At 53.1% G+C, this 21823-nt stretch overlaps 1 protein-coding gene across 3 annotated transcripts in view; it reads left to right on the top strand.

Moving 5' to 3' along the window:
* The window catches only part of plxnd1 (plexin D1), a 190021-nt gene that overhangs the window by 92803 nt on the left and 75395 nt on the right, over nt 1-21823 (top strand). Inside the window, exons 5-10 of one of the 3 annotated variants that reach the window (XM_072582787.1) lie at nt 12017-12149; nt 15580-15760; nt 16912-17020; nt 19949-20060; nt 20726-20833; nt 20931-21035. In XM_072582787.1, the coding sequence (XP_072438888.1) occupies nt 12017-12149; nt 15580-15760; nt 16912-17020; nt 19949-20060; nt 20726-20833; nt 20931-21035 (748 nt within the window). Of the gene's footprint in view, nt 1-12016; nt 12150-15579; nt 15761-16911; nt 17021-19948; nt 20061-20725; nt 20840-20930; nt 21036-21823 lie in introns of all 3 variants that reach the window. The other 2 variants (XM_072582786.1, XM_072582788.1) reach the window with 2 other exon arrangements.

Here is a 21823-nt window from a genome sequence, read left to right as displayed (position 1 = left end):
GAGGAGGAGTGTGGAGCAGTGAGGAGGAGTGAGCTGAGAGGAGTGTGGAGAGTGAGGAGGAGTGTGGAGCAGTGAGGAGGAGTGTGGAGAGTGAGGAGGAGTGTGGAGAGTGAGGAGGAGTGTGAGAGGAGTGTGGAGAGTGAGGAGGAGTGTGGAGCAGTGAGGAGAGTGTGGAGGAGTGTGGAGAGTGAGGAGGAGTGTGGAGAGTGAGGAGGAGTGTGGAGCAGTGAGGAGGAGTGTCGAGAGTGAGGAGGAGTGTGGAGGAGTGTGGAGCAGTGAGGAGGAGTGTGGAGAGTGAGGAGGAGTGTGGAGCAGTGAGGAGGAGTGTGGAGGAGTGTGGAGGAGTGTGGAGCAGTGAGGAGGAGTGTGGAGAGTGAGGAGGAGTGTGGAGGGAAGTGAGGAGAGTGGAGGAGTGGAGAGTGAGGAGGATGTGGAGCAGTGAGGAGTGTGAGAGTGAGGAGGAGTGAGGAGGAGTGTGGAGAGTGAGGAGGAGTGAGGAGGAGTGGGCGAGTGAGGAGGAGTGAGGAGGTGTGAGGAGCAGTGAGGAGGAGTGTGGAGAGTGAGGAGGAGAGGAGGTGAGGAGGAGTGTGGAGCAGTGAGGAGGAGTGTGGGAGCAGTGAGGAGGAGTGTGGAGCAGTGAGGAGGAGTGAGGAGCAGTGAGGAGGAGTGTGGAGCAGTGAGGAGGAGAGTGGAGCAGTGAGGAGGAGTGTGGAGAGTGAGGAGGAGTGTGGAGAGTGAGGAGAGTGAGGAGCAGTGAGGAGGAGTGTGGAGCAGTGAGGAGGAGTGTGGAGCAGTGAGGAGGAGTGTGGAGGCAGTGAGGAGGAGTGTGGAGCAGTGAGGAGGAGTGTGGAGCAGTGAGGAGGAGTGTGGAGAGTGAGGAGGAGTGTGGAGAGTGAGGAGGAGTGTGGAGAGTGTGGAGGAGTGTGGAGCAGTGAGGAGGAGTGTGGAGAGTGAGGAGGAGTGTGGAGAGTGAGGAGGAGTGAGGAGGAGTGTGGAGGAGTGTGGAACAGTGAGGAGGAGTGTGGAGAGTGAGGAGGAGTGTGGAGAGTGAGGCTGGAGTGTGGAGCAGTGAGGAGGGAGTGTGGAGAGTGAGGAGGAGTGTGGAGGAGTGAGGAGGAGTGTGGAGAGTGAGGAGGAGTGTGGAGCAGTGAGGAGGAGTGTGGAGCAGTGAGGAGGAGTGTGGAGAGTGAGGAGGAGTGAGGAGGAGTGTGGAGAGTGAGGAGGAGTGTGGAGAGTGAGAGGAGTAGTGGAGAGTGAGGAGGAGTGTGGAGCAGTGAGGAGGAGTGTGGAGCCAGTGAGGAGGAGTGTGGAGAGTGAGGAGGAGTGTGGAGCAGTGAGGAGAGGAGTGTGGAGAGTGAGGAGGAGTGTGGAGAGTGAGGAGGAGTGAGGAGAGTGAGGAGGAGTGGTGGAGAGTGAGGAGGAGTGTGGAGCAGTGAGGAGGAGTGTGGAGAGTGAGGAGGAGTGTGGAGCAGTGAGGAGGAGTGTGGAGCAGTGAGGAGGAGTGTGGAGAGTGAGGAGGAGTGTGGAGAGTGAGGAGGAGTGTGGAGGCAGTGAGGAGGAGTGTGGAGGAGTGAGGGAGGGGAGTGTGGAGAGTGAGGAGCAGTGAGGAGGAGTGTGGAGAGTGAGGAGGAATGTGGAGCAGTGAGGAGGAGTGTGGAGGAGTGAGGAGAGTGGGAGGTGAGGAGGAGTGTGGAGCAGTGAGGAGGAGTGTGGAGGAGTGAGGAGAGTGTGAGGAGGAGTGTGGAGAGTGAGGAGGAGTGTGGAGCAGTGAGGAGGAGTGTGGAGGTGAGTGAGGAGAGTGAGGAGAGTGAGGAGGAGTGTGAGGAGCAGGTGAGGAGGAGTGTGGAGCAGTGAGGAGGAGGTGTGGAGGAGTGTGGAGAGTGAGGAGGAGAGAGTGGGAGGAGTGGAGAGTGAGGAGGAGTGTGGAGCAGTGAGGAGGAGTGTGGAGAGTGAGGAGGAGTGTGGAGCAGTGAGGAGGAGTGTGGAGAGTGAGGAGGAGTGTGAGGAGTGAGGAGAGTGAGGAGCAGTGAGGAGGAGTGTGGAGGAGTGAGGAGGAGTGTGGAGAGTGAGGAGGAGTGTGGAGCTAGAGTGAGGAGGAGTGTGGAGAGTGAGGAGGAGTGTGGAGCAGTGAGGAGGAGTGTGGAGAGTGAGGAGCGAGTGAGGTGGAGAGTGAGGAGAGGGAGGAGGAGTGTGGAGCAGTGAGGAGGAGTGTGAGGAGGAGTGTGGAGGAGGGTGAGGAGAGTGAGGAGGAGTGTGAGAGAGTGAGGAGGAGTGTGGAGAGAGGAGGAGTGTGGAGGAAAGTGTGGAGAGTGAGGAGCAGTGAGGAGGAGTGTGGAGGAGTGAGGAGGAGTGTGGAGAGTGAGGAGGAGTGTGGAGGAGTGAGGAGGAGTGTGGAGGAGTGAGGAGGAGTGTGGAGAGTGAGGAGGAGTGTGGAGAGTGAGGAGGAGTGTGGAGCAGTGAGGAGGAGTGTGGAGAGTGAGGAGGAGTGTGGAGAGTGAGGAGGAGTGTGGAGCAGTGAGGAGGAGTGTGGAGAGGTGAGGAGGCAGTGAGGAGGAGTGTGTGGAGCAGTGAGGAGGAGTGTGGAGCAGTGAGGAGGAGTGTGGAGAGTGAGAGTGAGTGAGGAGAGTGTGGAGGAGTGTGGAGAGTGTGGAGGAGTGTGTGAGAGTGAGGAGGAGTGTGGAGCAGTGAGGAGGAGTGAGGAGCAGTGAGGAGGAGTGTGGAGCAGTGAGGAGGAGTGTGGAGAGTGAGGAGGAGGGTGGGAGGCAGTGGAGGAGTGAGGAGAGTGTGGAGAGTGAGGAGGAGTGTGGAGAGTGAGGAGGAGGTGAGGAGTGTGGAGAGTGAGGAGGTGAGGAGGAGTGTGGAGAGTGAGGAGGAGTGTGGAGAGTGAGGAGGAGTGTGGAGAGTGAGGAGGAGTGTGGAGGAGTGAGGAGAGTGAGGAGGAGTGTGGAGGAGTGATGGAGAGTGAGCGGAGGAGAGTGTGGAGCAGTGAGGGAGGAGTGTGGAGAGTGAGGAGGAGTGTGGAGGAGAGAGTGTGGAGGAGTGAGGAGGAGTGTGGAGCAGTGTGGAGCAGTGTGGAGGAGTGTGGAGAGTGAGGAGGAGTGTGGAGAGTGAGGAGGAGTGTGGAGCAGTGAGGAGGAGTGTGGAGAGTGAGGAGGAGTGAGGAGGAGTGTGGAGAGTGAGGAGGAGTGTGGAGAGTGAGGAGTGTGAGGAGATGAGGAGAGTGAGGAGGAGTGTGGAGAGTGTGGAGGAGTGTGGAGAGTGAGGAGGAGTGTGGAGAGTGAGGAGGAGTGAGGAGAGTGAGGAGGAGTGTGGAGAGTGTGGAGGAGTGTGGAGAGTGAGGAGGAGTGTGGAGCAGTGAGGAGGAGTGTGGAGCAGTGAGGAGGAGTGTGGAGCAGTGAGGAGGAGTGTGGAGAGTGAGGAGGAGTGTGGGAGTGAGGAGCAGTGAGGAGGAGTGTGGAGCAGTGAGGAGGAGTGTGGAGAGTGAGGAGGAGTGTGGAGGAGTGTGGAGGAGTGTGGAGGAGTGAGGAGGAGTGAGGAGAGTGAGGAGGAGTGTGGAGAGTGAGGAGGAGTGTGGAGAGTGAGGAGGAGTGTGGAGAGTGAGGAGGAGTGTGGAGAGTGAGGTGGAGTGAGGAGGAGTGAGGAGGAGTGAGGAGCAGTGAGGAGGAGTGTGGAGAGTGAGGAGGAGTGTGGAGAGTGAGGAGGAGTGTGGAGCAGTGAGGAGGAGTGTGGAGCAGTGAGGAGGAGTGTGGAGAGTGAGGAGGAGGAGTGTGGAGAGTGAGGAGGAGTGTGAGGAGTGAGGAGGAGTGTGGAGAGTGAGGAGGAGTCGAGGAGAGTGTGGAGAGTGAGGAGGAGTGTGGAGAGTGAGGAGGAGTGTGGAGGAGTGAGGAGCAGTGAGGGGAGTGTGGAGCGTGAGGAGGAGTGTGAGGTGAGCTGTGGAGCAGTGAGGAGGAGTGTGGAAGCAGTGAGGAGGAGAGTGGAGAGTGAGGAGGAGTGTGGAGAGTGAGGAGGAGTGTGGAGGAGTGTGGAGCAGTGAGGAGGAGTGTGGAGAGTGAGGAGGAGTGTGGAGCAGTGAGGAGGAGTGTGGAGCAGTGAGGAGGAGTGTGGGAGCAGTGAGGAGGAGTGTGGAGAGTGAGGAGGAGTGTGGAGAGTGAGGAGGAGTGTGGAGGAGTGTGGAGAGTGAGGAGGAGTGTGGAGCAGTGAGGAGGAGTGTGGAGAGTGAGGAGGGAGTGTGGGGAGTGTGGAGGAGTGAGGAGGAGTGTGGAGCAGTGAGGAGGAGTGTGGAGGAGTGAGGAGGAGTGTGGAGCAGTGAGGAGGAGTGTGAGAGAGTGAGGAGGAGTGTGGAGAGTGAGGAGGAGTGTGGAGCAGTGAGGAGGAGTGTGGAGAGTGAGGAGGAGTGAGGAGGAGTGTGGAGCAGTGAGGAGGAGTGTGGAGAGTGAGGAGGAGTGTGGAGCAGTGAGGAGAGTGTGGAGGAGTGAGGAGGAGTGTGGAGGAGTGAGGAGGAGTGTGGAGGAGTGAGGAGGAGTGTGGCGAGTGTGGAGGAGTGTGAGAGTGTGGAGGAGTGTGGAGGAGTGTGGAGAGTGAGGAGGAGTGTGGAGAGTGAGGAGGAGTGTGGAGGAGTGTGGAGGAGTGTGGAGAGTGAGGAGGAGTGTGGAGAGTGAGGAGGAGTGTGGAGAGTGAGGAGCAGTGAGGAGGAGTGTGGAGCAGTGAGGAGGAGTGTGAGAGTGTGAGGAGGAGTGTGGAGGAGTGAGGAGGAGTGTGGAGAGTGAGGAGGAGTGTGGAGAGTGAGGAGGAGTGTGGAGGAGTGAGGAGGAGTGTGGAGAGTGAGGAGGAGTGTGGAGAGTGAGGAGGAGTGTGGAGAGTGAGGAGGAGTGTGGAGCAGTGAGGAGGAGTGTGGAGAGTGAGGAGGAGTGTGGAGAGTGAGGAGGAGTGTGGAGGAGTGAGGAGGATGTGGAGCAGTGAGGAGGAGTGTGGAGAGTGAGGAGGAGTGTGGAGAGTGAGGAGGAGTGTGGAGAGTGAGGAGGAGTGTGGAGCAGTGAGGAGGAGTGTGGAGAGTGAGGAGGAGTGTGGAGAGTGAGGAGGAGTGTGGAGGCAGTGAGGAGGAGTGTGGAGCAGTGAGGAGGAGTGAGGAGGAGTGTGGAGAGTGAGGAGGAGTGAGGAGGAGTGTGGAGCAGTGAGGAGGAGTGTGGAGAGTGAGGAGGAGTGTGGAGCAGTGAGGAGGAGTGTGGAGAGTTGAGGAGTGAGGAGGAGTGTGGAGCAGTGAGGAGGAGTGTGGAGAGTGGAGGAGTGAGGAGGAGTGTGGGAGAGAGTGAGGGAGGAGTGTGGAGCAGTGAGGAGGAGTGTGGAGGAGTGTGGAGAGGATGTGGAGCAGTGATGAGGAGTGTGGAGCAGTGAGGGGAGTTGGAGAGTGAGGAGGAGTGAGGAGGAGTGTGGAGCAGTGAGGAGGAGTGTGGAGAGTGGAGGAGTGAGGAGGAGTGTGGAGCAGTGAGGAGGAGTGTTGGAGCAGTGAGGAGGAGTGAGGAGAGTGTGGAGAGTGAGGAGGAGTGTGGAGCAGTGAGGAGGAGTGTGGAGAGTGAGGAGGAGTGTGGAGCAGTGAGGAGGAGTGTGGAGAGTGAGGAGGAGTGTGGAGAGTGAGGAGGAGTGTGGAGAGTGAGGAGGAGTGTGGAGAGTGAGGAGGAGTGTGGAGGAAGGTGAGTGGAGCAGTGAGAGAGTGAGGAGGAGTGAGGAGGAGTGTGGAGCAGTGAGGAGGAGTGTGGAGGCTGAGAGGAGTGTGGAGGAGTGTGAGGAGGAGTGTGGAGGAAGTGTGGAGGAGTGTGGAGCAGTGAGAGGAGAGTGTGGAGAGTGGGAGGAGTGAGGAGGAGTGTGGAGAGTGAGGAGGAGTGTGGAGCGAGTGAGGAGGAGTGTGGAGGAGTGAGGAGGAGTGTGGAGCAGTGAGGAGGAGTGTGGAGAGTGAGGAGGAGTGTGGAGGAGTGTGGAGAGTGAGGAGGAGTGTGGAGGAGTGTGGACGTGAGGAGAGTGAGAGAGGAGGTGAGGAGGAGCAGTGAGGAGGAGTGTGGAGAGTGTGGAGAGTGAGGAGTGTGAGGAGAGTGTGGAGGAGTGAGGAGGAGTGTGGAGAGTGAGGAGGAGTGTGGAGCAGTGAGGAGGAGTGTGGAGGAGTGTGGAGAGTGAGGAGGAGTGTGGAGGCAGTGAGAGGAGTGTGGAGAGTGAGGAGGAGTGTGGAGCAGTGAGGAGGAGTGTGGAGAGTGAGGCGGAGCTGTGGAGCAGTGAGGAGGAGTGTGGAGGAGTGAGGAGGAGTGTGGAGCAGTGAGGAGGAGTGTGGAGAAGTGAGGAGGGAGTGTGGAGCAGTGAGGAGGAGTGTGGAGAGTGAGGAGGAGTGTGGAGCAGTGAGGAGGAGTGTGGAGAGTGAGGAGGAGTGTGGAGCAGTGAGGAGGAGTGTGGAGAGTGAGGAGGAGGTGGAGAGTGAGGAGGAGTGAGGAGGAGTGAGGAGGAGTGAGGAGGAGTGTGGAGCAGTGAGGAGGAGTGTGGAGAGTGAGGAGGAGTGTGGAGCAGTGAGGAGGGTGTGGAGAGTGAGGAGAGTGAGAGGAGTGTGGTGCAGAGAGGAGTGTGGAGCAGTGAGGAGGAGTGTGGAGCAGTGAGGAGGAGTGTGGAGAGTGAGGAGGAGTGTGGAGCAGTGAGGAGGAGTGTGGAGAGTGAGGAGGAGTGTGAGCAGTGAGGAGGAGTGTGGAGAGTGAGGAGTGTGGAGAGTGAGGAGGAGTGTGGAGCAGTGAGGAGGAGTGTGGAGAGTGAGGAGGAGTGTGGAGAGTGAGGAGGAGTGTGGAGGAGTGTGGAGAGTGAGGAGGAGTGTGGAGCAGTGAGGAGGAGTGTGGAGAGTGAGGGAGTGGAGAGTGTGGAGGAGTGTGGAGAGTGAGGAGGGAGTGGAGAGTGAGGAGGAGTGTGGGGAGTGTGGAGAGTGAGGAGGAGTGTGGAGAGTGAGGAGGAGTGTGGAGTGAGAGAGTGTGAGAGTGAGGAGGAGTGTGGAGGAGTGTGGAGCAGTGAGGAGAGTGTGGAGAGTGAGGAGGAGTGTGGAGCAGTGAGGAGGAGTGTGGAGGAGTGTGGAGGAGTGTGGAGCAGTGAGGAGGAGTGTGGAGAGTGAGGAGGAGTGTGGAGGAGTGAGGTGAGTGAGGAGGCAGTGAGGGAGGGAGTGTGGAGCAGTGAGGAGGAGTGTGGAGAGTGAGGAGGAGTGAGGAGGAGTGTGGAGAGTGAGGAGGAGTGAGGAGGAGTGAGGAGAGTGAGGAGGAGTGAGGAGGAGTGTGGAGCAGTGAGGAGGAGGTGGAGAGTGAGGAGGAGTGAGGAGGAGTGTGGAGCAGTGAGGAGGAGTGTGGAGAGCAGTGAGGAGGAGTGTGGAGCAGTGAGGAGGAGTGAGGAGAGTGAGGAGGAGTGTGGAGAGTGAGGAGGAGTGTGGAGCAGTGAGGAGGAGTGTGGAGAGTGAGGAGGAGTGTGGAGAGTGAGGAGGAGTGTGAGAGTGAGGAGGAGTGTGGAGCAGTGAGGAGGAGTGTGGGAGAGTGAGGAGGAGTGTGGAGGAGTGAGGAGGAGTGTGGAGCAGTGAGGAGGAGTGTGGAGCAGTGAGGAGGAGTGTGGAGAGTGAGGAGGAGTGTGGAGAGTGAGGAGGAGTGAGTGAGGAGTGTGGAGGAGTGTGGAGCAGTGAGGAGAGAGAGTGGAGTGAGAGGAGTGTGGAGAGTGAGGAGGAGTGTGGAGAGTGAGGAGGAGTTGAGGAGGAGTGTGGAGGAGTGTGGAGAGTGAGGAGGAGTGTGGAGAGTGAGGAGGAGTGTGGAGAGTGAGAGGAGTGTGGAGCAGTGAGGAGGAGGAGTGTGGAGAGTGAGGAGGAGTGTGGAGAGTGAGGAGGAGTGTGGAGAGTGAGGAGGAGTGTGGAGCAGTGAGGAGGAGTGTGGAGCAGTGAGGAGGAGTGTGGAGAGAGGAGGAGTGAGGAGGAGTGTGGAGAGTGAGGAGGAGTGTGGAGAGTGAGAGGAGGAGTGTGGAGCAGTGAGGAGGAGTGTGGAGCAGTGAGGAGGAGTGTGGAGCAGTGAGGAGGAGTGTGGAGAGTGAGGAGGAGTGTGGAGCAGTGAGGAGGAGTGTGGAGAGTGAGGAGGAGTGTGGAGAGTGAGGAGGAGTGAGGAGCAGTGAGGAGGAGGTGGGAGTGTGGAGAGTGAGGAGGTGAGGAGGAGTGTGGAGCAGTGAGGAGGAGTGTGGAGCAGTGAGGAGGAGTGTGGAGAGTGAGGAGGAGAGTGAGAGGAGTGTGGAGGAGTGTGGAGAGTGTGGAGGAGTGAGAGAGGAGTGTGGAGAGTGAGGAGCAGTGAGGAGGAGTGTGGAGCGAGTGAGGAGGAGTGTGGAGCAGTGAGGAGGAGTGTGAGAGTGAGGAGAGTGAGGAGCAGTGAGGAGGAGTGTGGAGCAGTGAGGCGAGTGTGGAGGAGTGTGGAGAGTGAGGAGGAGTGTGGAGCAGTGAGGAGGAGTGTGGAGCAGTGAGAGGAGTGTGAGGAGTGAGGAGAGTGAGGAGCAGTGAGGAGGAGTGAGGAGCAGGGAGGAGGAGTGTGGAGCAGTGAGGGAGGAGTGTGGAGGAGTGAGGAGAGTGAGGAGGAGTGTGGAGAGTGAGGAGGAGTGTGGAGAGTGAGGAGGAGTGTGGAGAGTGAGGAGGAGTGTGGAGCAGTGAGGAGGAGTGTGGAGGAGTGAGGAGAGTGAGGAGCAGTGAGGAGGAGTGTGGAGAGTGAGGAGGAGTGTGGAGAGTGAGGAGGAGTGTGGAGCAGTGAGGAGGAGTGTGGAGAGTGAGGAGAGTGAGGAGCAGTGAGGAGGAGTGTGGAGAGTGAGGAGCAGTGAGGAGGAGTGAGGAGCAGGGAGGAGGAGTGTGGAGCAGTGAGGAGGAGTGAGGAGAGTGTGGAGGAGTGAGGAGAGTGAGGAGGAGTGTGGAGAGTGTGGAGGAGTGTGGAGAGTGTGGAGGAGTGTGGAGAGTGAGGAGCAGTGAGGAGGAGTGTGGAGAGTGAGGAGGAGTGTGGAGAGTGAGGAGGAGTGTGGAGCAGTGAGGAGGAGTGTGGAGAGTGAGGAGGAGTGTGGAGAGTGAGGAGGAGTGTGGAGAGTGAGGAGGAGTGTGGAGCAGTGTGGAGGAGTGTGGAGAGTGAGGAGGAGTGTGGAGAGTGAGGAGGAGTGTGGAGCAGTGAGGAGGAGTGTGGAGAGTGAGGAGGAGTGAGGAGGAGTGTGGAGAGTGAGGAGGAGTGTGGAGAGTGAGGAGGAGTGTGGAGAGTGAGGAGGAGTGAGGAGAGTGTGGAGGAGTGTGGAGAGTGTGGAGGAGTGTGGAGAGTGAGGAGGAGTGTGGAGCAGTGAGGAGGAGTGTGGAGCAGTGAGGAGGAGTGTGGAGAGTGTGGAGGAGTGTGGAGAGTGAGGAGGAGGGTGGAGGAGGGTGGAGGAGTGTGGAGAGTGAGGAGGAGTGTGGAGAGTGAGGAGGAGTGTGGAGAGTGTGGAGAGTGAGGAGCAGTGAGGAGGAGTGTGGAGAGTGAGGAGGAGTGTGGAGAGTGAGGAGGAGTGTGGAGAGTGAGGAGGAGTGTGGAGGAGTGAGGAGAGTGAGGAGGAGTGTGGAGGAGTGTGGAGAGTGTGGAGCAGTGAGGAGGAGTGTGGAGAGTGAGGAGGAGTGTGGAGAGTGAGGAGGAGTGTGGAGAGTGAGGAGGAGTGTGGAGCAGTGTGGAGCAGTGTGGAGGAGTGTGGAGAGTGAGGAGGAGTGTGGAGAGTGAGGAGGAGTGTGGAGCAGTGAGGAGGAGTGTGGAGAGTGAGGAGGAGTGAGGAGGAGTGTGGAGAGTGAGGAGGAGTGTGGAGAGTGAGGAGGAGTGAGGAGAGTGAGGAGGAGTGTGGAGAGTGTGGAGGAGTGTGGAGAGTGAGGAGGAGTGTGGAGAGTGAGGAGGAGTGAGGAGAGTGAGGAGGAGTGTGGAGAGTGTGGAGGAGTGTGGAGAGTGAGGAGGAGTGTGGAGCAGTGAGGAGGAGTGTGGAGCAGTGAGGAGGAGTGTGGAGCAGTGAGGAGGAGTGTGGAGAGTGAGGAGGAGTGTGGAGAGTGAGGAGGAGGGTGGAGGAGGGTGGAGGAGTGTGGAGAGTGAGGAGGAGTGTGGAGAGTGAGGAGGAGTGTGGAGAGTGTGGAGGAGTGTGGAGAGTGTGGAGGAGTGTGGAGAGTGAGGAGCAGTGAGGAGGAGTGTGGAGAGTGAGGAGGAGTGTGGAGAGTGAGGAGGAGTGTGGAGAGTGAGGAGGAGTGTGGAGCAGTGAGGAGGAGTGTGGAGGAGTGAGGAGAGTGAGGAGGAGTGTGGAGGAGTGTGGAGCAGTGAGGAGGAGTGTGGAGAGTGAGGAGGAGTGTGGAGAGTGAGGAGGAGTGTGGAGAGTGAGGAGGAGTGTGGAGAGTGAGGAGGAGTGTGGAGCAGTGAGGAGCAGTGAGGAGGAGTGTGGAGAGTGAGGAAGAGTGTGGAGAGTGAGGAGGAGTGTGGAGAGTGAGGAGGAGTGTGGAGAGTGAGGAGGAGTGTGGAGCAGTGAGGAGGAGTGTGGAGAGTGAGGAGGAGTGTGGAGCAGGGAGGAGGAGTGTGGAGCAGGGAGGAGGAGTGTGGAGAGTGAGGAGGAGTGTGGAGAGTGAGGAGGAGTGTGGAGAGTGAGGAGGAGTGTGGAGCAGTGAGGAGGAGTGTGGAGAGTGAGGAGGAGTGTGGAGCAGTGAGGAGGATTGTGGAGAGTGAGGAGGAGTGTGGAGAGTGAGGAGGAGTGTGGAGAGTGAGGAGGAGTGTGGAGAGTGAGGAGGAGTGTGGAGCAGTGAGGAGGAGTGTGGAGAGTGAGGAGGAGTGTGGAGCAGTGAGGAGGAGTGTGGAGAGTGAGGAGGAGTGTGGAGAGTGAGGAGGAGTGTGGAGCAGGGAGGAGGAGTGTGGAGGAGTGTGGAGCAGTGAGGAGGAGTGTGGAGAGTGAGGAGGAGTGTGGAGCAGTGAGGAGGAGTGTGGAGCAGTGAGGAGGAGTGTGGAGCAGTGAGGAGGAGTGTGGAGAGTGAGGAGGAGTGTGGAGCAGTGAGGAGGAGTGTGGAGAGTGAGGAGGAGTGTGGAGAGTGAGGAGGAGTGTGGAGAGTGAGGAGGAGTGAGGAGCAGGGAGGAGGAGTGTGGAGCAGTGAGGAGGAGTGAGGAGCAGGGAGGAGGAGTGTGGAGAGTGAGGTGGAGTGTGGAGAGTGAGGAGGAGTGTGGAGAGTGAGGAGGAGTGTGGAGAGTGAGGAGGAGTGTGGAGAGTGAGGAGGAGTGAGGAGCTGGGAGGAGGAGTGTGGAGCAGTGAGGAGGAGTGAGGAGCAGGGAGGAGGAGTGTGGAGAGTGAGGAGGAGTGTGGAGAGTGAGGAGGAGTGTGGAGAGTGAGGAGGAGTGAGGTGCAGGGAGGAGGAGTGTGGAGCAGTGGGGAGGAATGAGGAACAGTGAGGAACCATGAGGAAAGAAATATCTGACTGAAAGAATACTGGTCCTCGAGATAACTCAGCGGCGGCTCGGAATATGTTGTGAATCCAATGGGCTCACTAACATCCAACACAGCTTTGGACAGCATGACAGTAAAATGTCAATAGGGTGGCACGGTGGCACAGTGGTTAGCACTGCTGCCTCACAGCGCAGAGACCCGGGTTCAATACCCGTCTGTGTGGAGTTTTCACATTCTCCCCGTGTCTGCGTGGGTTTCCTCCGGGTGCTCCGGTTTCCTCCCACAATCCAAAGATGTGCAGGTCAGGTGAGTTGGCATCGAAATTGCCCGTCGTGTTAGGTGTAGGGGAATGGGTCTGGGTGGGTTGCACTTCGGCGGGTTGGTGTGGACTTGTTGGGCCGAAGGGCCTGTTTCCACACTGTAAGTAATCTCATCTAAACTGGCTTGTTTGGCACGCTACATATATAACACAAAACCTTGTCACAGCAGCAAACATCCATGGGTGAGGCTGCTTTGTGTGAGTTAGACAATGTTGGATTACTCGTCGTGCATGCTGCTCCAGCAGTGACCTTGATCTCTCTGGCAGGTGTTCCCTGCAGCAGGACTGTGTGAATTCCAGCGAGCCGTTGTTCTGGACCAGCCTGAGCTCTGGTGTTCTGTTGTGCCCCAGCATGAGTATCGTCCCATCGGAAATCGATGCAGCCAGTGTGGCCCAGCAGGTATATGTCTAGCAGCTTCTCCAATGGCTGCAGCTATAGCTTCACTGTTTGCAATTTCACCGGCTCAATTTGAGGTCAAATCAAAAGGCCAGGACCTCTCGTATTTCGGACCAAAGCTAAATATGTTCAGTAATAGTCCTGACCAGTTGAGAACACGGTGAGGTATATGACCATAAGCCATAGGAGTAGAAATAGGCCGTTCAGTACACTGTGTGTGCTCCACCATTCAGTGAGGTCATGGCTGACCTGATAATCCTCAACTCCACTTTCCTGCCTGTTTCCCATAACTCTTGGTTCTCTTTCTAATAAAACATCTATCTGTCTCGGCCTTTAACAACACCGCCTCGACAGCCAGCGGTCTGTGGTGAAGAATTCCACATCTCCAACACTCACTGAGAGAAGAAATTCCTCCTCATCTCTATCTTCAATGGGTGACCCCTTACTCTGAGATTGTGACCCCTGTTCCTAAACTCTCCCACAACAGATGAACAACCTCTCCACATCTACCCTATCAAGTTCCCAATCAATCTGATATGCTTCAATTAGGTTCTTATTGTTTTAAATTCCAATGAGTGTAGACCGAATCTACTCGATCTCTCCTCGTAAGACTGTCCCTTCATACCCAGGGAATCTTCTTCCAGACTGCCTCTCATACTGGTATATCTTTCCTTGGATAATTGGTCCAAAGCTATTCATAGTATTCCAGCAGAGATCTGACAAATGCCTTGTGTTGTTTTAGCAAAACCTCCCTACTTTTCATAACTTTCCATACTCCGCGAAACAAACAGCACCATCGATTAACATTCCCTATTACCCACTGAACTTGGGATGCTAGTGTCTTGTGATTCATGGATGAGGACTCTGTTCTATAGCTTTTGCACTCTTTCTGAGTGGCACGGTGCATAGTGGTTAGCACTGCTGCCTCACAGCATCAGGGACCCAGGTTCAATTCTAGCCTCGGGCAACTGTTTGTGTGGATTTTACACATTCCCCCCATTTCTATTGAGTTTCCTCCGGGCGCTCTGGTTTCCTCCCACAGTCCAAAGATGTGCATGTCAGGTGAATTGGCCATGCTAAATAGTTTTCAGGGATGTGTAGGTTAGGTGCATTAGTCAGGGTAAATGTAGGGGAATAGGTCTGGGTGGGTTCATCTGGTGTGGACTTGTTGGGCCGAAGGGCTGTTTCCACACTGTAGGGATTCTATGATTCTCTATTTAAATAATATTCAGCCTCTCAGTTCCTGCCAGAGTGTATAACTTCAAATTTTCCCACCTTGTACTCCATCTGCCACATTTTAGCCCACTCGCTTAATCTGTCTCTAGCCTTCTGCAGACTCTGTGTGCCATCTTCACAGTTGCCCTGTCACCTACCTTTGAGTCATCTGCAAATTTGGCAACAGCACATTCACTTTCTGCACCCAAGTCATGAATATGTATTGTAAATAATTGTAGCCTTATCGTTGATCAGCACAGTAAACTTGTCAGACATGATTTTCCTTTCACGAAACCATGCTGATTCCGCTTGGTTAGATTAAATAGTTCAAAATGGTCTGTTGCTGCATCCTTTATAACAGACTAAAACATTTTCCTAATAACACCCTTTAGGCTAACTGGCCTATAGTTACCTGTTTGTACTGTCTCTTTTCCATTTTAAATAAAGATATCACATTGGCACTTATCCAATACTTTAGGATTTTTACACAATCTAAAGGAACTCTGGATGATTACTACCAGTTCATCGACCATCTTTGTAGTGACTTCCTTTCATATCCTAGCATACATCCCATCAAGTCTGGGGGCATTTCTGTCTTTAGCCCCGTTAGTTCCCCAGCACTTATTCCCCAGTGATAGTGTATTTATTTCTGTTCCTCCTTTTGTCCTTTGAGTTTTGGAATGCTAATAGTGAAGGTTGATACTAAAGTATTTATTCAACTCCTTAGTCATTTCCTGGTTTGCCATTAATATATCCTCAGCCTCATTCTCTAAGGGCCCTATGTTAGTTTTGGCTCATCTCTCTCCTTTTTTATATATGTTTTAATAATCTTTTGCTGTCTGTCTTCAGACTTTTGCAAGTCTGCCCTCAAAGTTTATTAGCTCTCATTGTTTTTCTGGTTGACTTTTGTTGGTTTTTATAACTTGCCCAGTCCTCTGGCTTATCATTCGTCTTTGCCAAATTTTTTCAATTTGATACTATCCTTAACCTCCCTTGTTAACCAGGGTTGGCTTATTTCTTTCCCAGAATCCCTCTTCCTCAGTGGAATATATCTTTGCCGTGAGGTCATGAACTATTTTCTTCAATATATGTCACTGTTCCTCACCTGTCTTTTCTGCTAAACAGAGGGCTGCGCTCTCATTCCTTGTGATTACCCTTACTTAGGTTTTTCAATGGTGCTGCCAAACCAAGTTCCTCCCTCTTCACTGAATGTTAAATTCCAGTTATGATCACTGTTTCCAAGGGGATCATTTACTCTGTCATCATTTATTAAACCTGCCTCATTACACATCACCAGATCCAAAACAGCCTGGTCTCATATTCTCCTGAATATTCTCTATGAATTCTTCCTCCTGGCTTTCCCTGACAATCTACACAAAGACTAAAGTCACCCACAATTAATGTACAGCCTTTGTCACATGTCCTCCTTATCGCCTAATTGATGCATCCCAACCGATAGTGAACACACACATTAACCATCCTGACCGAGAGTGAATACACATTAACCATCCCGACCAGTAGTGAACACACATTAACCATCCTGACCGATAGTGAACACACATTAACCATCCCGACCAGTAGTGAACACACACATTAACCATCCCGATTGATAGTGAACACACATTAACCATCCTGACCAGTAGTGAACACACACATTAACCATCCCAACCGATTGTGAACACACATTAACCACCCTGACTGATAGTGAACACACATTAACCATCCCAACCGATAGTGAACACACATTAACCACCCTGACTGATAGTGAACACACACATTAACCATCCCAACCAGTAGTGAACGAGCTGAGTAATAATCCTGACCGATGGTGAATACAGTCAGTAATAATCCTGACTGATAGTGAAGACGGTCCTTGGCGGTTATGTCGCTGATGCTGTAATCCCGAATCCTGGAATACTGTTCCAAACAAATGAGTTCTCCTCTCGCCAGAGCAACTGGATGAACTGGAAATTAAACAGTGATTCCAGTCTGGATGAGGAAGCCAGTGTGCATGGTCTGGTGTGGGTGAAACTATCAGCTTTGTGGTTAAAAAAACAGACCCTATACGGGTTAATTATTCCCCTTAACGCGACTAAGTGTGAAAATCAGTTTGGTCGTCATGCAAACCATTTGGTGGTTCTATTCACAAGGTGCTGTATGAAGACAGGTTGTTGTTGTTGTAGCATTGCTAACTAGGCTATTGCTTTAACCCCACCAGAACATCGGAATCACCATCCATGGGAATGTGCCCCAGCTGATTGGCAGAGACGTCTATTGTGTTTATGGGGATGAGGAGAAGACCCCAGTCACAGTCTATGAAAATAACTCCAGCCAATCCCAGTTAGTTCACTGTCCTTTCCTGAAGAAGGATAAATACTCCATGTTCTTGGTGGACAAAGGTACGGAATCTTGTGGGCTAGTGAGAAAGAGAGAGAGAGAGAGGAATGAAACACCCCTTGTGTTACAGGGCGGTGAGCAGAGAGCTAGTGTGGAAATGTACCATCGCCCAGACGCAGACCATACAAGTGTGGGGAAGACTCTTTGAAACATGTACCTGCAGCTTAATGCGAGGCTGAAGAGATTTACATCGACGCTGTGACCTGCCACCCATGTTGTTTCTCTTTCGTGCCCTGTTCCGTCAGAATGTGCCAGGAGCTCCCTGCCCTTCCTCCTGTGCTGTGTTGGCACAGATTACTGAAAGAGTCATGCTGCTCCCCTTGAATTTCCCTACAGCTTTCCCCACTCCTGAGAGCTCTGCACCCACCATTCCTCCTCCTCCCCCTTATCTTCACTCTGCTCAGCTGGCTTAGCTTTCCAAGCACTGGTTTATCCACAGAGTTCAGTTCATTGGGCACTGTTTAATTCACAGGGTTCAGTTCACTGCACACTGGCTAATTTATAGGTTTCATTTCACTCAGCACTGGCTAGTTCACAGACTTTGGTTTACTGGGCACTGGCTAACTCTGGCTAATTCTCTTTAAATACTCTGGAAATGTTAGAACAATAGCAATCGGTCTCCTTCAATCCATAATTCCTCACTGTCTCTGTTATTAGCGCTCTCTCTCAGCTCTTTCCAGTTGAATACACACCCAGTAACACCACCTCTGCAGTTTTCTCAGAGAGCTGCATCTGGCCCAAGGGATCTGGTCAAAGGCTGGCCAATCAGTCACTGTTCCATTTAGAGACAACCTTGCGTGTTCCATCAAATTCTCAAGTTTGTTCTGAAATGGCCACCAGCCAACAGTTGCTGACCCAACTGCACTACAGTGAGCTTTCTAATTGCCTTTTCCTTCTTAGCTGTCCACCATCATGGCAAACTCAGGTCACATGGCATTCCTTGGCGCCTTATGATGACATAAACAGGAAACCATTTTTCAATATAAGCCCGCATTCTAAAAGGACATCACAGGCAAGAAATGTGTTTTACAGTCCATAGAGAGTCCTGTTTGTTTGTGTAATATTGAGATTACAGAAACATGGTTAACATTTGCTGCTATATTTACTATGTACATCACAAAGTCCTGACTAACAGCAGTTATCTCATATTCAGATCATGCTCTGTTGACGGTTGCAATTGAGGTGTTCAATCGAGCGATCATGTGGGGAAATTTAACCATCTACAATTGTGAGAAAACGGGGCAGGTTTACCCCAAAACAGCGTAAGTCACTGTCACTTATCACCTGTCACTGATCCTGTCACCACAGCCCAGAGACAGAGGAATCTCCCGTTATAGAACCGGCAGATCACGGATCACATAATTTAGAGATGGGATGGAGATTAATGGAGATTAAAGAGACTGGAGCTGCAATGGCAATGGAAACTGGGACTGGGATTGGAGACAGAGATTGGAAGCTTGGATTAGGATCAGAGATTGGGCTGGAGATTAGGATGGAGACCAGGATTGGGATTCGGAACTGAAATAGGAGATTGGGATGGAGATTGGATATTTTGTTTTGGAATTGGAGATTGGGATTGGAGATTGGCGACTGGGTTTGGCAACCAGGATTGGACATTGGGATGATGGCGGGGATTGGGATTGGAGGCTGAGTTGAGAGACTGAGATTGGTATTGGTTTGGAGACTGGAATTGATTGGTGACTGGGATTGGAGATTGGGATTGGAGACTGAGGTTGAAAATGGGATTGGCGATTGGGATGGAAACTGGATTAGGGATTGGAGACTCTCACAGTTTAGGTTACAGTTTAAAAATACGGGGTAGACCATTTAGGGCAGAGATGAGGAGAAACTTCTTCACCCAGAGAGTGGTGGTTGTGTGGAATGCTCTGCCCCAGAAGGCAGTGGAGGCCCAGTCTCTGGATTCATTTAAGAAAGAGTTGGATAGAGCTGTTAAGGATTGTGGAATCAAGGGCTATGGAGATAAGGCAGGAACAGGATACTGATTAAGGATGATCAGCCATGATCATATTGAATGGTGGTGCAGGTTCGAAGGGCAGAATGGCCTACTCCTGCACCTATTGTCTATTGAGACTGGGATTAAATATTGGGATGGAGACTGGGATTTGAGGCCTAGGTTTGGAGACTGAGATTGGAGATGAAGCCTGGGATTGGAGATTGGGAATGGAGTCTGGGATTAGGATTGGAGACTGGGATTGGAGATTGGGATAGAGATTGGAGACAAGAATTGGAGACTGAGATGGGGAGTCTTGGATTAGAGTTGTTGCTGGGAAGGGAGACTGAGTCAGTGCAGTGTGAATCAGATAACGTGTTGCGAAATCTGTGTGGTAACATTGAGGATGTGGAGCCTGAGAGTACAGCTCAGTCCATTCTTTATATCAGATTGTACAGTCCCTCCACTTTCGCATCATGACCTGGAGTAACCCCACAGCTGTCTGTTGTTCGGCATCTGTACAGACAGCTCATAATTTGCAGCTAGTTCACAGTGCATCATCAGGACACTGCTGGCTCTGAGGAAAACCACTGGCAAATGGTGTCCGTTCTCCTGGGACAGTGGTGGGGGGTGGGAGGGAGATTATAGAGCTGCCTGAGACATATGAACATCATCAAGTGACGCCTAAAATGATAACCAAGTCATTTTTGTTCCAAAGTCAAGTCCCAATTTGTTTTTAAAGTGCGAGTTTGAAACATGCCTGCAAATTATTAACAAGCAAGTTAAAGTTCACGCTGTACTGTTGGGAAATACAGCTCTTCAGAGAGGGGATTGAAACTCTCAGATTGTGACAACCGCAGTCACAACTGATTATTGGCCTTTAACAGGGATATTTAGGTTACAAAAGGGATATTTAATCAGATAAAAATGAATCTGTAAACCACAGAACTCCTGAGCAATTTTTAAAATATCAAGACTAATTGTACCATATTCTGCAGAAGTGTTTGGTTCACTGGGACATTGTGTACTGTTCCAGACTGAACGATACGGTTAAAATGAAAATTCCTGCACCTCGATTGAGTTTCATCTGGTAAATATTCAGGTTTTTAAAAAATGGACAGTATTTTGAGTGGCAGAGAGTGGGTTGTATTCAATACCAACTTTATATAGACACTGCCCACTGCTGGGGGAAGGGGCTGGAGTTCTCCATACAATTGTAAATGACTGGGAATTTCCGCTTGTTACACTTGTTACCCACGGATTTTCAATGGGGCTCTGTCTTTCAGTAGGTGGGGGTGGGGGGGATGTTGGGATACATGAGGCAATGTTGGGAGTTCTCTTGTCTGTGCTGATGACCTGCTCCCTGTCCCTCTCCCACTGCTATTTTCCATTCCACATCACTCCCTTCTCCATTCCCAATCCCCGTCCCATTCCCCATCCCCATTCCCTGTCCCATTCTTAATCCTCATTCCATGCCCCCATTCCACATTCTTCATTAACAATTCCCTGTTCACACTCCCCCCTCCCTGTTCCCCATCTCCAGTCCTCCTACACCTTCACCCTCCCCATTCCTCATCCCCTTTTCCCACTCCCCCTCCCCATTCCCCCTCCCCATTCCCCCTCCCCATTCCCCCTCCCCATTCCCCCTCCCCATTCCCCCCTCCCCATTCCCCATCCCTATTGCCCTGTCCCCATTTCCCCCTCCCCTTCCCCCTCCCCTTCCCCCTCCCATTCCCCATTCCCATTCCCCATTCCCATTCCCCATCCCTATTGCTCTGCCCTGATTCCCTGTCCCCTTCCCCCTCCCATTCCTTATTCCCCATTCCCATTCCCCAGTCTCCATTCCCATCTCCATCCCCTCTCTATCTCTCTCTCTCTCTGTGATTGTATCGGACGAGGCCTTTGGGCGACTGTATTGGATGGTGTTTCTGGGAGACTATCGGTCAGTGTTATCGGACTGTATTTGTGTGTGTATTAATGGGCTGTGTTTGTGGGTATATGTACTGGACGATTCCAGTGGCAATATCTCTTTTCAGAGGATGGGGGACCTGATGCAGGAAGGTAGTAGTTGTGCTGGAGGGGTCGGCAATTTGAATCTCTGCGGGAAGTCAGTACAGAGGCAGTTAGACTGAGGGTGAGGGGTGGCAGATGGTGTGGGGTTGCAGTCCCAGGGGTTGGTTCTTCTTGTTTGCTGCACAGATGAGCTCTCAGTCTGACCCAGCGACTGTTTCTATTCCAGGTGCAGAAGTTGTCTTCAGACTAAATGGGCCTGTTCCTGGTGTGTGACTGAGCACCGATGTGTGTCAGACAGAGCGCACTGTCATGGGCTGTCACTAGATGCATTGCCTGAGGTAAGGCCAGGACAGGGTTAATTCACTGATATTTGTCCCTCCATACAGCTTTCACCATGACCTGCATAAACAATCAACTCGCTCCTGAAGACTGATATGGGATTGTCTCTGAACTGCATAGGATACAGGAGTCTCAACTGGGGAAATGCTGGGTGCCTGGGTTTCGGAGAGGGGTACAAGCTTCAGGTTGTGTTATTCCAGATGTGTGACTGTGTGGGAGTTACTGGCTGCACTGTGCCGAGCTGTGGTCCGTGATTAGGAGCTGGAACCCTGGCTGATTTCCCCTCTCTCTCTCTCTCTCTCTAATCCAGTGATTTCTTGGACAGTGGTTAGGAACAGGAAGCCTGGCTGATTTCCACACCTTTCCACCTCTCACCTCCCCCCCCCACCCCCCCCCCCCCCCCCCCCAACCAACCACCACCCTCCACTCTCTACTCTACCCTCTCTCTCTGTCTCACTCTCTGGCTGGCTGTTCATCTCTCTCTCTCTCTCTCTAATCCAGGGATCACTGGACAGTCATCAGGAACAGGAACCATAGCTGATCTCCCCTCCTCTCTCTCTCTCTCTCTCTCTCTCTCTGTCTATCCCACTAATCCAGAGATCACCAGCGAGTCATCACGGGCAGGAATCCTAGCTGATTTCCCCTTTCTGTCTGTCTGATCCAGGGATCACTGGAGAGTCATCAGGAGCAGGAGCCCTGGCTGATTTCCCCCCTCTCTCTAATCCAGAGATTACTGGACCGTGATCAGGAACCCCACCCCTCCATCAACCAGGTTGAGGTGATTTTGTAACAATCTGAAGCTGGGAACTGACTCTTGATGAAGTATACTGATGTACACAATTTAACCAGTGCCCCCCTCTCCATTACAGAACTCCAGCCAGTGCCCACAGGTCATACCAACATACATTGACCCTGTGCCAACAGGAGGAACACTGGACATTTCAGTCTCCCTGGTCAACAGTCAGTTGCTGAAGGTAAACTTCTAAATGTATTTCCGCTTCGTAGAGCGGCAGAGAGGGGAATGGTGGGTAACTTCTAACTTCAACAGTGTGGTTAGAAAGAGGCCTGGTGTTTGGTGTTATCTCAGTACTCCATCCCCCAGCCCCTTGGTCATGTTATCTTTATCAGTGAGACCCTGATATCAGTTGGTCAGTGAGCACAGTGCAGCTGACAGGATATCGAGTAGTAACAGGAATACGATAGGACATGATACGTGGTATTCAGTGTCATCTTTTACCTCTCAGTAGGACACCAATCAGCACTTCATTCTCAATACCATCCCTCTGCAGGAGCAGTTTACCTTATCCCAGTCCCCACCTGTTCCCCATCACCCTGCAGAATTATTCCTATTCAGATGATTCTCCAATTTCCACTTGAAAGTCTCAAGTGAACCTGCCTCCCCGACACTCTCAGACAGTACATTCCAGACCCTAACCCCTTGGGTGAACCTACCCACCCCCCACACTCTCAGACAGTACATTCTGGAAGCTCAGAGTTAGAACGAACAGAGTTGTTGTCTCTGGTTTGTTACCCGTACCACATGATAGAGAGTCGAGGAATAGGGAGAGAGAACAGTTAAGTGCGTGGCTACAGGGATGGTGCAGGAGGGAGGGATTCCGGTATCTGGAAAACTGGGATTCTTTCTGGGGAAGGTGGGACCTCTATAAACAGGATGGTCTACACCTGAACCTGAGGGGCACCAGTATCCTTGGGGGGAGGTTTGCTAGTGCTCTTGGAGGGGGGGGGGTTTAAACTAACTCTG

The sequence above is a fragment of the Chiloscyllium punctatum genome, chromosome 12 (genome assembly GCF_047496795.1).
Source record: "Chiloscyllium punctatum isolate Juve2018m chromosome 12, sChiPun1.3, whole genome shotgun sequence".
Taxonomy (NCBI): domain Eukaryota; kingdom Metazoa; phylum Chordata; class Chondrichthyes; order Orectolobiformes; family Hemiscylliidae; genus Chiloscyllium; species Chiloscyllium punctatum.
This window is presented reverse-complemented; position numbering and strand designations above follow the sequence as displayed.